Here is a 14,696-nt window from a genome sequence, read left to right on the forward strand (position 1 = left end):
AAGGAGCACTTGTGGTCGGCTGCCTTCAAACTCAACCGACGGTGCCACCCTTAAAAACAAAACACTAATAAGACAATGCAATATAATTTGTAATTCGCTTTAGTAATACAATGAAAATAAAATTACGTACACTTTAAGGTACTTACAAAAAAATATTTAGTGAACATACAATATACAGACAGACTAAATGCACCACAAACCTTCTGTTTCGTTCGTTCTGACAGTCTGTCGGTACACAGACCACTCTTCCAGTGCCCAGATTGAACTGACAAGCCAGATTACTGAATGTAGGAGAACACCACAAGGCTGAAATAGTATATGCAAAAGTTGCATAACGAGTTGACATGTATCTTGTGCACATGTTCACATTAAATAACACTTAAAACGCAAATTGAATATATATATATATATATATATAACCGCTTGATGAGGATTAAAAAAGGTAAAACCAACCTATCTCAAAGTCCATTACGAATCCTTGGACTTGTGGTTATTCCCGCCACAAACCCAAAATGTGCCGGAAGACGGCGAGGTAGTCTACCTTCCATCTGCGTGACATCAACACGAAGAGTAAAGGCACCTGCTTCAGACAATCCTCGTGTCGTAGGAATGCGTGCACGGATAGAAGCTGATAAAAAATTCCGGACGACGTGGAACGTGCCGTCGACGAACCAGCGGTTTGACTGCTGGAGTCTGCTCAGCTGATCGTCGCTGGCGAAGATGAGGTGACGTTCCCCGTCTACACGCACATCACCGCGTAGAAAACCATCTCCGATGAAGTTTGTGTCCACCTGTTGTTATTATAATGAGAATATGCATGTGGTAACCATTATTTTTTGTATATTAGAAATAAATACAATGTTTGTATATTATACGTATATTGAAAATGAGCAATTCATCTCATAAATTTACCTCAAAGTCAAGTGATGATGGATCTGTTGGCCGATGCTTTTCTCGGGCACGGTTGAGGATCCTCGTCAATGTCTGCGGCTTGGGCAGGTTAAAATCTGTGGCCTCGAAAACTTTCATATGGTCATCAACCAATCTACGGGAGGCCGCGAACACATCAGCCACGGCCGCTGTCTTCAACTGAACAAGATTGCAACATACATATATTCTCTATTTTCTCAAAACATCGTACATTTTATATATACAACTAAACAAGATATGATTAAATAACTTTTTACATCAATATATCAATAATTTATATTACGTTTCATTTTCTCTATTCTATCAAAACTTCGAACATATATAAACACGCCATTTTAACTTACATTACGTTTCAATTCCACTTTCTTTCGCATCGAAGGGTCAGCAGCGTGAGTGTGCGTCCCTTTCGCTTGAAATATGTCACTCTCTTGCGTGACCGACGCGGTACACATGAACGCTTTCCGTCGCACGCTGCATCGCCACACAGCTTGCTTCTTTGTCTGTTTCTGTAAGCGGGAAAATATAACGGTAACTGATATACAAATACTTAATTTATTACGTAAAATAGTTTTAAAAAAAAGAAATACTTTTCGCACATGCCTTAAACCCCATTTTTACAGAGCGCGACTAAAATGTATAGATATAGTAGTTTTGCATATTAAAGCAGTTTATTTAAAGTCACTATTTACGCATACACAGATACACAAATAATGTAGTTTTTAACATTGTTTAAATTTAATAATACGTATGGGTGTAAACGGCTTATGTAAAAACTTAATTACCTTAAACGTAAATGAATATCCATCGGAGGAAACTAGCTTTGGTTTGCCTCTTTTGGTTCCTGCGCCTACAACGGTGTATTCTATGGTTTCGGGCTGAGTTAGTACACTGTCGGATACAGCTGGCTCTGGAAGATTACTGAAACGAACAGTTTAACATGGGCATAGCATTTATACTGTTAAGCATTTAACGTTTAATATTATTATAATATTAAGAATTTAACGTAAAACAGTTTTCTAATGTTAAGCATTTAACATATAACAGTAGTATCCACTGTTAAAAAGAATAACTACTTTATATTGATTGCTCATAAGTTACACGATTATACCATTTTTAAGTTTACATACCGTTCGTCGATCACAACGGGCGGTTGCACTTCGGCTCTTGTCAAATCAAAAGGCTCGAACTCGGACGTTCGGGTGAGCGCTATGTCTTCTGACGCTGACACGTCGGACAATCCGAAATCGTGCGAAATGTCGAACCGTGGAAGCAAAGCAGGATCCTCGGATGCCTGAGCATACAACGAATAAACAACTTAAATGTATTAATGTCAAAAATAATGCCACTGTTTTATATTACTTCACTTACGATTTACGATTAACACAAAGAAAAATCATTTAGCACAGCATGATTAAGAGCTAGTCCGTTTAATAGATGATATCAAAATGATTAATAATACCAATGAAAAAAAACTATCTTTGAACTTGTTTATGCTTGTGAAACTGTAAAAACCTGAATATACTTCATATTTATAACAATAATATCGGAGAAGTAACTAGTACCTCAAGCATAGTCGACTGCGCGACATTTTCTAAGTTTAGGCTGGTGTTTAGGCTGATGTCAGGCGTTGCAGGGCGGTTGCGGCAGTCATTGCAGATGAAGGTATGAACAATATCCTCCCTCTTTGCACTAAAATATTCTGTCGCGGATACTTCATGCCTACAAAGTGTTTGCAAAATTCGTCATAAATTTACAACATAACCTAATTGATTAATAACTAACTTGACGATGTTCACACATCGTTAATGCATTAAACAGATGTTGTTTTCTTTAATTACTCCGACCCCGTCAATCATTATCGAATGAAGCAATTGTCTAGCACACTCGCACCTATGCCCGGTTTTATGATCTTTATCAGGTTGTTAAATACATGTGTGGTGTGTATTCGGGTTAACAGGTAACCAAAAATGTAGATTTAAGTTGATAAATTAGTAAACTTTGAACTGACAATGAACTGACGATAAAATAAATAAAAAAAATTGCAAATTCTATAACCATGACAATAAAATAAATTTAAAATTTTGCAAATTAGACCCATGTTCAGTCTTACTTAGGAAAATAATTTATTTGTCGATAATCTTAGCTGGTCAGTTGGCATTGGCACTTACCTGTATTGCATCATCATCTTAATGTTTTATATAATCAAAATTATTAAAAATATAAATATGGATGAGACTATAATAATAAAATCCATATCATAATTCATTAATTAATGCGACCCCGTCTTTCATTAGATTCTATCGAGTGAAGCCATTGAATAGCACCCGCATCTATGCTACCCATTGACAGTACATGAAATAGTTTATATTTTATAACATTTTATAATGTTATACCGCACAATTCCTAAAATAAACCGTTTTGCAATTTCATCAAATTGTAGACATATATGAAATACAAATATCAGATATTGATATTTCCTATGAAAATTTTTTTTTAATTCTGTATCATCGGGTGCGTGGCGCAGATTCATCTTGATTTACTCCGTGAAACACTTAGTTTCTAAAGACATACTTTTAAATACTTCTACTAAAACATGAAGCAATCCAACTTACATTATTGTATATTTAAGCGTTCATAAGCTATTACCGGTAGGAGATATTTCTTAAAACAATATCCTAAACAATTACATCAAATAAAAAAGGATAATAACTCATATAAAAGAACGTGCAGGGCGGTTGTTCTTGTGCAAGACACTGCTCATACACCTAATAAGTTTCATTTTGATATATTATATAGTTTATGATATAAAGCCCTAAAAGGCTTAGTGACAGACGGGCGGACTGACGGACTGACAGACTGACGGGCGAACGAACGTACAACGTAAATTCTTTATCCTTCCGAATTTGCAGCGGGGACTAATAAACATGCTCTCCGCTTAAAGCGTGAGATCTAGCCTTTTCAGTCGTTGTATATACGCACCCAGCTGTATGTAATATATCTTAAGTAAACACAAACTATTGAAGTAACACACCCTGACTACGTCATCCTCTTAATGGATTAAGTACAGCAATTGAAACATTTAGAAATACAGTTTAACTTATTTTTAAATTCAGGTGAAGCCATACTGGAACGTTAACATGTGTCTTATTGCAAAAAGGGAGACGAGCACACGAACGAAAGTGTTAATTGAAACAAAATTAAATCAATTAAAACCCGTACAAAGCCGGCATTGATTGACGTCGACTTGTTTAAATCATTGTTGGGCGTTTGGGGTGGGCATTTTTTTGTACCTTTTTAATTTTAATGAGCTACTACACAACATTCCGCGATGCAAAGGGTTTAAACCGCATACGAACTGATATAGTACCCTTGTGTCAAACTCGTCGCTTTGAGTTAAACAAAGGAATACAATAGAATGGAAATTAACTTAAGTAAAATTGTTTGTCGTTATGGTGGATTATTTGAAAATAAAACATTCGAACGAGTTTGTGTCTACGGACAGACAGAACAGATGGACATGCAGACGGCAGTCCGCAAAGGCTAATCAGGGACGACACTTTCCGCTTTGATAATATTTTTCGTTTAAAGAAAGTATCTTATAAGAAAAAAAAACGAGTTAAGGCGGAAAGTTTCGTACCTAATACGCCTGTGCGGACTGCACATGCTAATCTGGGACAACACTTTACGCACATGCATTTAACCCCTTTTTCACAGAGCGCGGCTCATTTAAATGGTAAACGGAAGCAAAGCATGTCGTTCGATAAGTAACAATGTTCCGTTTGTTACAGTGTTATGACTAAGAGTTGTCTGAGCTTCTCATGTCGACGATAGTTTTTACCCTAAAACAAGCTTGTTTGCATGTGCAATCTACAGCTTTCAAGTCGTACACTGCCTTTATAAATTATACTGTAAAACAGTGCCCTTTATATACAAGTTACACATGCTCATGAAAAATACATACTTGTTTTGTATGTTGATGAAATATATATTTACGATCTTCCTTACACATAAATTGTTTGACATTTTTTTGTACGTACATTGCATACGTGATAGCTTAAAACTGTAACATATAAATCATGTTACTTTGGATATTAAAAACTTTAAAACTGTAAACATATATCCTAATGTGTTAATTGAACTTCGATATGTACGACACTTTTTAATGGGTAATATTTTATTCGTGTAGTCATTTTCTGTCTTCATAAGTACAAAATAGTTTTTGACGGGCGTTTAATTTGGGATTTTGGGATCTTTTGCTTTTCTTTGACTTTTCCAAGGCGCTGACTCCAGCTTTCAACATTGTATGTTTTTAGCGTCATTATTGCATTAAGTTTCCAGTATTATATAGACACTTGATCATCTGTTATTTTATATAATACTAGCTGGATACAAGAGCTTCTTATGCTGGTTGCATGACAAGACATTCGCACACTCGTTGTATCAGACCAAAACCAAATAAATGTTTGCACAGCTGATGAAAGTTCTCCTATATGACAAACTGACACGCATGACATCTTATCGGCGTTGCTAACAACAAAGATGAAGTTTACTGGTTCATAATTGCCTCTCAGGTGAACTCGTGATAAACCTATACGAGTAGCTGTGTTTATAGTATTTATGTTCATGATTTCTTAAAGCCACACACCTTGAAATGAAATACATGGCATAGTAAATTTAAGTTTTAAGAAGAAACATATTTAAATATGCCAATAAGAATATATCTGGTGGTTACAAGGTAGAAATCCGTCTAGTTTGCGGTTTAAAACTTAAAAATAATCGCGTTTGTCGAAATGGTCTTATACGTCTATAAATCCTTTTTCGGTTTTAAAAGCCGTACCGTTTGAAAAATAATAAATTACTTGCTTACTAGGCTATAGATTTGATTTATCTATCTCCATTAGAATATATTTATATACGGAAAACATACATTTGTGATGGCGTTTGATTTAAATTAGAAGAAACCATTTAAACCGTCTGCTACGATGCCATTTTTGAAGTGATTTGGACTTATGGGAAGTGTATACGTTCCTAAACATTTAAAAAAAAACGATGAGGCTAAGGAGTATGTCTAAGGCTATTAACTTTGTGAACCTGATTTAAATGATGTCCTAAAATTTAAGAAGAAACAGCAAATATTGAGACAAAGTTATAAACTTTGGTTAGACTAAATATGAGGCTGCACACTTTGTCATGCTTCGTTTGTTTCAGGGCATCTCACTGGCTCCTCTGTTCTTTAATTGTTCTTTTAAAGGCATTTATTTCGTTTTTGTGTTTAAAAAAAATTAGCCTTCCATTTTTTCTAGTTTTTTCTATATAATTCTAGAGAACTTTTCTTTAAAGACTAATAACTACTCAAAATCAACCAAAATTTTGTACAATATTTCTTTAAAAAAAAAGATACACAATTAAAAATCATTGTTCCTTATGGCAATTGCCGAAAATTTGACGCCAGATGTGGTCTGGTCAAATAAATGTTTGTAGATAAAAATGCTCGTTTTTATTATTGTTTTGCATATTTAATTCCATTTTTATTTCCCGCAAAGATATCTATTATACGACGCATGAATACTAACATGGTACCATTTTAGTGTTCGTGTGTCGTATGAATAGATTTATTCGCGGGAAATTAAATTTGAATTAATTGTGTCACAAATACATTAAAACGAGCATTTTGTATCTACACAAATCTATGTAATCATACCACGTCCAGCATCGAGATTGTGGCTATTGTTATTATGAACACTGATTGTTTATGTGTGACATTTTTTTACGAAATACTTTACGAATGTGTCGTTTATTTTGAGCGTTATAGAGGCTTTAATTATTTCATGTTTTTCCTTGATTAAGAATTTTAACAGTGAAGCGTCATTGTTTTAGTTATCACACTCGGAATTTATTGTAGATCTCATTTTATTCTAACAGGCGTTTTCCGATTTATGTACGTCATAACTTAATGTTGTCTTTTTTTTAATTGTTATCTCTTCGATTGTTTTACTATACTTTATGTTCTGCGTCTTTTTCTTAATCCATGTAGTTGTCGTTGCTTTCACTAGCAGATGATGAGTCAGTATTATTAAGTTCTATCAGGGATTTTTCGTTTTTAAATATTGTGACGACCTGGTCATGCGTGTCGAATTTCCTGCACATATTGGGTTATAAGCTGACAGGATACAAATTGTTTGTCAGAGTTTGTTTATTTTAGTTTATGATTGCCATGTAAATGATTTTAATATTACAATACCCCATCCGCGGAGGGGAGGGTCATTCTAGAACTATCATTTAATGTTCATTAAACACGATATATATATTTACTTGTCCTTCTTGTAATGGTCCGTATAACAATAATCCCTCCATTTGAAACATATAATTTAGTCAGATAACTCGCATTGATGTTATTGCATGGATCTCAGTATTCGGTTTTAAATTTTAACCGAACCTGGAAATGGGATACTCGTGTTTTATATTATATGTATAGTACTATTCTATGACATGACTGTTCATTTACTTTTAATCGAGTTATGATGGATTTATTTTGAGGTTCGGATTACCTTTCAATCTGATAAAAGCCCTTATGATTTACATTTAACATTTCAGACGGTGATCCGGATGTAATCATTTTCATTGTGCAGGTTTTGTTTTATGAAGTGCACTGCATTGTATGGGCAGGAAAGGCAAAGGGTCAGAAGCCTTACATGGTACAGTATCGGGTGTTATCGAGAAGTTTTTCTCCTGTAGGTGTTTCTTGATATTTTTTTCCGTAATTTATTATAAACAATAGGCTCAGTGTTAGTTTTGACACGCATTCAAATCGGTCTCATACAACAATTTGTGTTTTCGTTGATAGTTTCAAGAGGACGACCATTTACTTATAAGTTTTGATGTAAGTTATGTTTCAATGCGATGAATTCAAAATAAATGTTTTATGTTAAAAGGACCTTTTCACAGATTTTGGCACATACTTAAATGTGTGCTTAAATGTTTTGTATTGATTAATGTAAACATTGGATCTTAAAATATCCAGAAAAACAAATACAAGAATATAATTAAAGAAAGAAAGAAGTAACCCTCAACTGAGCTAGAACCACTTACACCCGAAGTAAAAGGCTTCGCTTAGACCACTCGGCCATCCGTGCTGATACAATGAGAGATGTATATTTTATTCTTTAAGCAGTCCACGTAGTATCACAAAATATAACGACAACAACAGAAATCTCCAAATTATCTAATCGTTTCGCGCTGCAACGCTTTATAATTTTCAGATTTTTAAATCGTCAAAAGATGCATATATTGGATATTTAAGAGCATGGTAAATGTTCAGTCTTAATGTTTCCTCACAAATATCATAACTACAACGAAAATTTGCTAATCTGAAACATGTTGTTTCATTTTGTCAATTTACCGAAACGTGAAAAGGCCACTTAAAATATTGAGTTGCATTCATGCCCCAGTATTTTCTAGGCAATCTCTTCTAGCAATAAAAATAAACGTTTATCAAATGTAAATAAGATTGTATTTCTGTTTAATTTTTCTGGAGCTGAAATGTTCATATACTCAAAGAAGAATTGTAATGTGATCAAGCAAATTGTTACTTTTCTTAAGTTCATTATATTAAATTTCGATCAATAAATGACGACGTGTAACACACGTGAGTGAGAATTGTATTCATTCATATTAAGATAAGGAGATTGGCACAACTTTTTTGCTTATTCTATTTGAATCCTATAGGATATAGAAACATCAACACAATCAAATGAAGTACATATATATCACTTCTTCAAAAAGAGAACAACTTTTCGACACATCGGTATTTTTAATATGAAACTGTAGTACACAATGAAAAACATCATTAAATACATACCAACCTTTCCGCACCTTAAATCCTTTTGTCATGGATTACATCAAGTAATTTTTTACTCATGCTTTTGTCGCTGCAGAAAAAAAATGCAAATTATAAACGCAAATGTACAACATACACGCAGCGCATATGAATAGAATTGAGAAGTCACGATTTTTAGTTTTAACATTTATATTTGAGCGTCATTTCATCGCCAATTTTAGGCTTTGGAACACACTTTCTTATAGGGAATATTTTGAAGCAATTGTAGATGTAATCGAAGTCGGGATCGCTTGATTGCATTCATTTTCTGTATTCATATTTTGAAACTCGAATAATGTCTCGTAAACATAGCTTATCAATAAACTTGATTGGCATGTTCAACTAAATTTTATATCAAATTTTGACACATGCTTTCAAATGTCAGTTTATTCCCGTTTTGTGAAAGTATCTTTAACTATATAACTCGTATAATGAGGTCCCAATTATAAGAACGAAAACAATTGCCGTCTCAATCCCTGTGTTTGGAATTAACCGATATGAATTGCTTTTGTACATCCACTCATGCCCAAAGTCTTAATGGCACACTCTGATTACATTGTTTCCGTCGCTGTCTTTAAGTCGGCGAAATTTACCATTTCCGAGAGTTTTATTTACACTAGTCAAATATACTTGATATTGGTAATCTTCATATTCGTCGTCAAAAAGATCTATCTGATTGCAAAAGTATGACTTAGTAACGATGAGAGATTGGAACCGTCTTTTCATATCAGATAACAGAATCAATGTTTCAACCTCCAGAACGTCTTCCATTTCAAACTTGTACACGGAGATAAAAGTCCTGTATCCGTACTCACCTCTTATTGTGATGAAGTCATTAAATGAGGGTTTGAAGCGTATTGATATATTTCCATAATTGATCTGCCAGATATTGTCTAGAGCCTGCCGTATGGTTAGCAGCACATGTGCAAGGGTCTTTCCTTCACTTTTTTTGTACAAACGTGCAACGAAATATTTTACACCAAATGAGGTGACATTGTTCACGACTTTGAAAAATTCAAGTTCCCATTCGTCCAGTCCATGTCCAGTTAGATCCCGTTCCGTTACATTATCTAATGAGCCCAAAATATCGTCAGAAATTCCGTTGTCAAATAATTCAAGTTTAATTACAACTGAAAATGTAAATCCAACTAAAATGGAAGGTATGTCACATTTGTTGTTCCATCTTAGATGTCCTTCGGGGCACAATAATTTGCGACAGTCGCCCTGCAACATTTTTTGTTAAGCATTAGTATATAATATGCCGGATAAAATTCTTTAAATCTCAAATGAAATGAATTAGATATTTGTGTTATACTTATTTCATGGATCAAGCGATTAAAACAGTATTTATACCAGCATTTTTTAAATGTTCGTTAGCGACATCTTTAAATCGTAACTATATCAAGCAATTGCTGTTGTGTTTTTTTTTGCTTAATCTTGAGTTCATACTTTCAAAAAATACAGCTGTCCTCTCAAAACAAATATTATGATATAATAGACCATGATTAGAGAACATGACATATTAAGAATGTCTTAAATACAATAACCTTGTTAACAAAATAATGAGCATATTTCAAGCTTTTGATCAGTATAAATACTGGAATATGTACGAATATAATATGGATATACAACAGAAAACTTATCATCAGTTAAGTATACATATACTACCAGTTAAACAGTCATGTCAATATATATTTAGACATATGCAATACATGACTTAAACAAAATACATACAGACAAGTCTTATGTATGATCAAAAGTATATTCGTGACACTGTGTCAATAGTATTTATGAACCAGGTAGATGCTGCGAACATTAATCGCGCAAACAAAAAACAACTCCACCAATTTCGACTTAATCCTGTTTTTGCTCTTCCTAGCCATATGTTTCTCCATGTCTATATACCTGCTTGATGCTCAAATTACCTAGTGCGAAAGCTTTTCCTCTTCAATACCATGCTGTCAGTTGCGTTTATTGCAATATAATAAACAGTATTATACGATTCTGATATAATATTGTAATGTGTCCGGACTGACCATTCATTAGATGCACATACAAAATGATGCTTATTGATATGATTGTTTTAAGTGTGCATTACATTTTGCATGTAAAAGTTCTTCTTGCACGGATTCGCTTTTATCAAGTATGGCCAATTCACAGAGAAGGCATTCATAAAACTTTTCCTCAAGTAGTTCAACTAAGAATCAAATGTTGTTATATTGACAAAAATTGACACATTATTACTTACAATTTTAGAACATTATATATACACGCATAATTTTGGAAATATAATTATAAAAAAATCTTTTATCTTACCGAAAATGCACGGTTATAAATAAGACCTTTATTTCCAATCCGTGTCAACTGCATGACTCAATCCATCTATTTTACAAAACAAATGCGTCAATATCGTAGTTTCATTTCTCCCAATATTTTGAAATGGTCTTATTTTCGAAAACTTTCATTTTATTGTCACCAGATATGTCATATAACAAAACTTCACTATTCGTCAATAATGCTGTTCATACCATTTCGATACAAATCAACAACGCACTGAAAACAAGTCGTAACCTGCTTATAAATGTTGAACAAAAAGGGGACAACTATGAAGGCAAAGGGTTGAACAACGGATGTGCTATTCACACATTACGTTTCTATCTTTGAATTCCATACATTTGTTTAAAGAAATGACACAATTAATATTATCATATCAAAAAAGCTATAAAATTAATACAGAGCTAGATCTTATAGGTTAAGGCTTTTAAACAAAAAGTTGTTGTTGTGTTTTGTTTTCAATTAAAGTAAAACAACATAATTGCCTATCATACATCAATTGACATGACGCCTTATCTATGATCGCTCCGCCCACTAGAATTGATCCACCAATCAGCGATCGATTAATCGGGCGCACTCGTTAGCAACGACCTGTCCGCCATTTTCTAGACAAGCTACATGTTTAGGTTCACTTTTATTCCAACGAGTTTCTTTTGTTTTCCTCTTAAAAAACGATTAAAAATGGTTAAACGGTGTCAATGGGGATTATGTAACTCGGACAATCGATATCCTGACAGATTAGTTGGTGACATTGAATTTATTTCGTTTCCAAAGCCGAAGATCCTAATCTCATTTTTAAACGAGTTTCGTTTATTTTGTTCGGATTAAAAAACGGAAATGAAATATGGCAAAAACGGTGTAAAAAGGGTTAATGCAACTCTGACATTTGGTATCCAGAAAGATAAGTTAGATGAATTAAATTTATACCATTTCCAACGCGGCAATGCGGTCTTGACAAGAGCGAGTGGAAGATTCAAGAATTACCGAGATCCCCTTTATAGAACATTAATTTATTTCAAAAACTTGAAATGTCATATAAGCAATAACTAAGCATTATTAAGTATGTATTATGTCACGTGTGCATGTAAAATAATTGAGAAGTTTGGTACCCAATTCGTGTAACTTTACGAAATCCCCGTTAAAAATCGCGTTTCTGTGTGTGTCAGAAACAAGTGAAACCCATTTTGTTATTATTTTAATAAAGACGTATCGATAAATGCTATTGTAAAAGAGTTATTATTGCTGATATTAGTTAACCAATAAATGCGGTAACTTCGGGGAAGTCGGTACCTGCGCGAGCGTCTGATATTGGTAGCCTTATTAATTTATAATAGCCTGATCGTATTCCATTTCGTACAACGCTAATTTTATATCAGACAATGTCCAAACTTACTGTGTTGGTTTTGCGCTTTAAATTATAGTCATTGATAAATGTCCCATAAGCAATGTTTAATATGATTAATATCACTTTTATACGCAATAACATGTGGGATTGAGGTACCCACCCGGCGTCAGAAATCGCGTAAAACTTCACCGAATTCCCAGTTATAAAGCGCTATTTCGTGTCAAATACACGGGTAGGGGGGAATGTTTCGGTAATAATTTTGTTAATAACACGGGTAAATACCGGTGAAGTGTTAATTTATTGCAAATACCACCATTACACGTAATAACGGGTTCGATTTCGGTAAGCGCGCAAGCGTTTGAGAGCGTGTTTAATGTACCGATTTACCCGTTATAAATAGCTGATGTTATCTTTAATCGTATATTTTTGCATTTGCAGAATAACTAAATGGCATCAACCCTTTTACAAGTGTAATATGGTGTTAAACATGTCCATAAAATCGCCCGGAATATCGCGTAAATCTATATGCAGTCTATAGGCAAAGAAGCCATTTTGGTGTTAGCTTGTCTAGGTTTTCTTCCCGCTGAGCCACGTGATAACGTGGGCGGAGCGATCACTGATAAGGCGTCATGTCAATTAGCAAAGAGGACAAATCAAATTGAAAATGTCTATCTTTTACCTTTCTGTCTCTGTGGCAAACAATATCGCCTGCGCCATCTTGTATCACTGGATAATCAGCATCATATGATCCGAGAAGTAACATGAGATTTCCAGGAATTACGCGATTTTTATCATCGTAATTATTAGATGGACAGATGTCATTTATTGTGGCTGTTGCGTAAGGTTTGCTGCATAAATAACAATACACGTTTTTGAAAACTATGTTAGACTGGAAAGAAGAGTGGGCGAATGTTGCATTGAAATTATGACAGTGTGCTTTAAGTTTCAGAAATGTATCCATTTCCAATGAAGGATCTTGATACGTGCAGTCAGAAATAACTTTAAAATTGCAAAATTCTGATGACAAATCAATATCATTAGGTGCACGAAACATAAGAGTGCATAGACTTGTGTGTCCTAGAAATATTTTCTCAGTTTCATATGAAAATGAACTAAGACTCGGCTCTCCATCATCAAGAGGTGGACACATAACTTCTAATGTCCACGGAACGATGTGACTGTCGTTGTGACAGCGTGCACAAAACTGGTTATAATAAATAAAGCCCGTTTTGTAAGACAAGTGTGGAAAGAGATTACCCCACGCAGCAGCCTTAATGCTTCGACACGTATCATTGGCTCCGGGACATTTGTCTATCATATAATATCGCCCAAAAGGTATGTTGGGAACTTGGTTTATGTTGATAGGCGCAACACAAGAGCTCTCTCCCTTTTCTTCTATTCTGTAAAGATCGTCCTCGTAGAAACAGCAGTTTCTTCGGCGACCGCAGTTAGGATCGCATGAACATGATCGGCAACATGTTTCCTTGCCTGAGGATATGTTGATCGACCTCGCTTTTTCGCCGCAGAATGAACTGAACGGGCAAACTTCAGCAAGATTTCCGGGTAGGACGTATGATCCGGTTACCCCAAGGCAACATATGGTATGCAAAAAAGCTTGTAGTCGTTGTCGCGACATGCTTTTGGTCAGAATTCTGAAACAATAATGATTTTTAACATCTTGTAATTGCGCATAATGTAAAAGTATATGTCAAACAGTATAAAAACAATAAGTTAACGTGTTGAGGCAAATCTTGTTTAACATATTTTAATACGGTTCATTTGTGTTAGGTAGCTCAATACAATCATGAGGAATAATGAACATCGAAAATCCAGCAACAATATCACGAGAGAAACTTGTGCTATTATTAGGCACTATTATGCGAAATATGAATATTGATTTGCGAATAAAAAGCGGCTGAAACATCAAGTAAAATCAATTTTGTTCCGAAAGAGAACTGACGCTATTGTCTGCTAAAAAGCCCAGTTTTTCCTAAAACGAACATGTAAAAATGTAACAGCAACACACGTCAGTATATATGCGTTTTTTTAACTTAGTAACTTCGAATTCCTCGTAATTTCGATTTATTTGTTCAGTCTTTTTAACTTCTTGATTTCAGTCAAAGCGGTGTGCTGGAAATTAACTTGTTAAAAATATCGTTATTTTGAACCCAATCAACGCCTTTAATTTAAAGGTCTAAGTTTTATTTGATT

At 34.3% G+C, this 14,696-nt stretch overlaps 1 protein-coding gene across 1 annotated transcript; it reads right to left on the bottom strand.

Annotated features, from left to right (window-relative positions):
- Positions 1-458: 458 nt before the first annotated feature.
- LOC127831072 (uncharacterized) lies at positions 459-3,115 on the bottom strand. Its single transcript, XM_052356059.1, has 7 exons — positions 3,099-3,115; positions 2,493-2,649; positions 2,058-2,221; positions 1,713-1,848; positions 1,275-1,436; positions 913-1,089; positions 459-791 (listed from the first exon to the last, which is right to left on the bottom strand). Exons 1-7 carry the CDS (start codon positions 3,113-3,115, stop codon positions 459-461), a joined length of 1,146 nt encoding a protein of 381 aa, XP_052212019.1.
- Between the last annotated feature and the right edge of the window lie 11,581 nt (positions 3,116-14,696).

This window comes from Dreissena polymorpha, chromosome 5, assembly GCF_020536995.1.
Source record: "Dreissena polymorpha isolate Duluth1 chromosome 5, UMN_Dpol_1.0, whole genome shotgun sequence".
NCBI lineage: Eukaryota > Metazoa > Mollusca > Bivalvia > Myida > Dreissenidae > Dreissena > Dreissena polymorpha.